The following is a 550-nucleotide window of genomic DNA, read 5'->3' as shown; positions in this document are numbered from 1 at the left end:
TAACAGAGGTTCTCTCAGGCATTTCATCAAACACCTTCCTCGCGTAACGTAAATCCCCATTCTTAGCGTAGAAATGGAGTAGAGTGGTTCCAATCAGTTCAGATTCATAGAGAAACCCAAGCTTTTTCACCATACCATGAACAATTCTACCAGCCCGTAACGCCGACGACGAAGCTGACCACCTAGCACAAGCGCCCAAAACGAAGACAAACGTGCGCTCATTGAGATAAAGCAACGAACTTTGTGATGCCCAACTGGCGAAAATTCGAATCGAGTCCTCTGGTTTGCTACATTTAAGCAAAGTGTTGAAGAGAAACTTGTCAGGATGACCAAATCGAGGAAACACCAGTAAATGAGCAAGCTTTGAGCTTTCTGTCGATGGCTTTGAACAGTAGTGGCCTATAAGTTTGCCGAAAAGTGAATTATCTTGGCAGCCATTGGTTACCAAGTGAGCATGGATTTGCTTAGCCTGAAACAGAGTTTTCGAATTCTGATGCAAGAATGACAAGAATCTTGGTCCGGGAAAAACAGAGCTCATAAGCACCAAACT

At 44.0% G+C, this 550-nt stretch overlaps 1 protein-coding gene across 1 annotated transcript; it reads right to left on the bottom strand.

Moving 5' to 3' along the window:
- Nucleotides 1-4: 4 nt before the first annotated feature.
- LOC109131816 (pentatricopeptide repeat-containing protein At3g18970-like) lies at nucleotides 5-544 on the bottom strand (the record flags this gene model as incomplete). The annotated part of the gene is made up of 1 exon (XM_019242995.1): nucleotides 5-544. A coding segment is annotated over exon 1 (534 nt), but the record flags the coding sequence as incomplete, so codon positions are not given.
- Nucleotides 545-550: the final 6 nt, after the last annotated feature.

Source organism: Camelina sativa, unplaced genomic scaffold, assembly GCF_000633955.1.
Source record: "Camelina sativa cultivar DH55 unplaced genomic scaffold, Cs unpScaffold05638, whole genome shotgun sequence".
NCBI classification, from domain to species: domain Eukaryota; kingdom Viridiplantae; phylum Streptophyta; class Magnoliopsida; order Brassicales; family Brassicaceae; genus Camelina; species Camelina sativa.
This window is presented reverse-complemented; position numbering and strand designations above follow the sequence as displayed.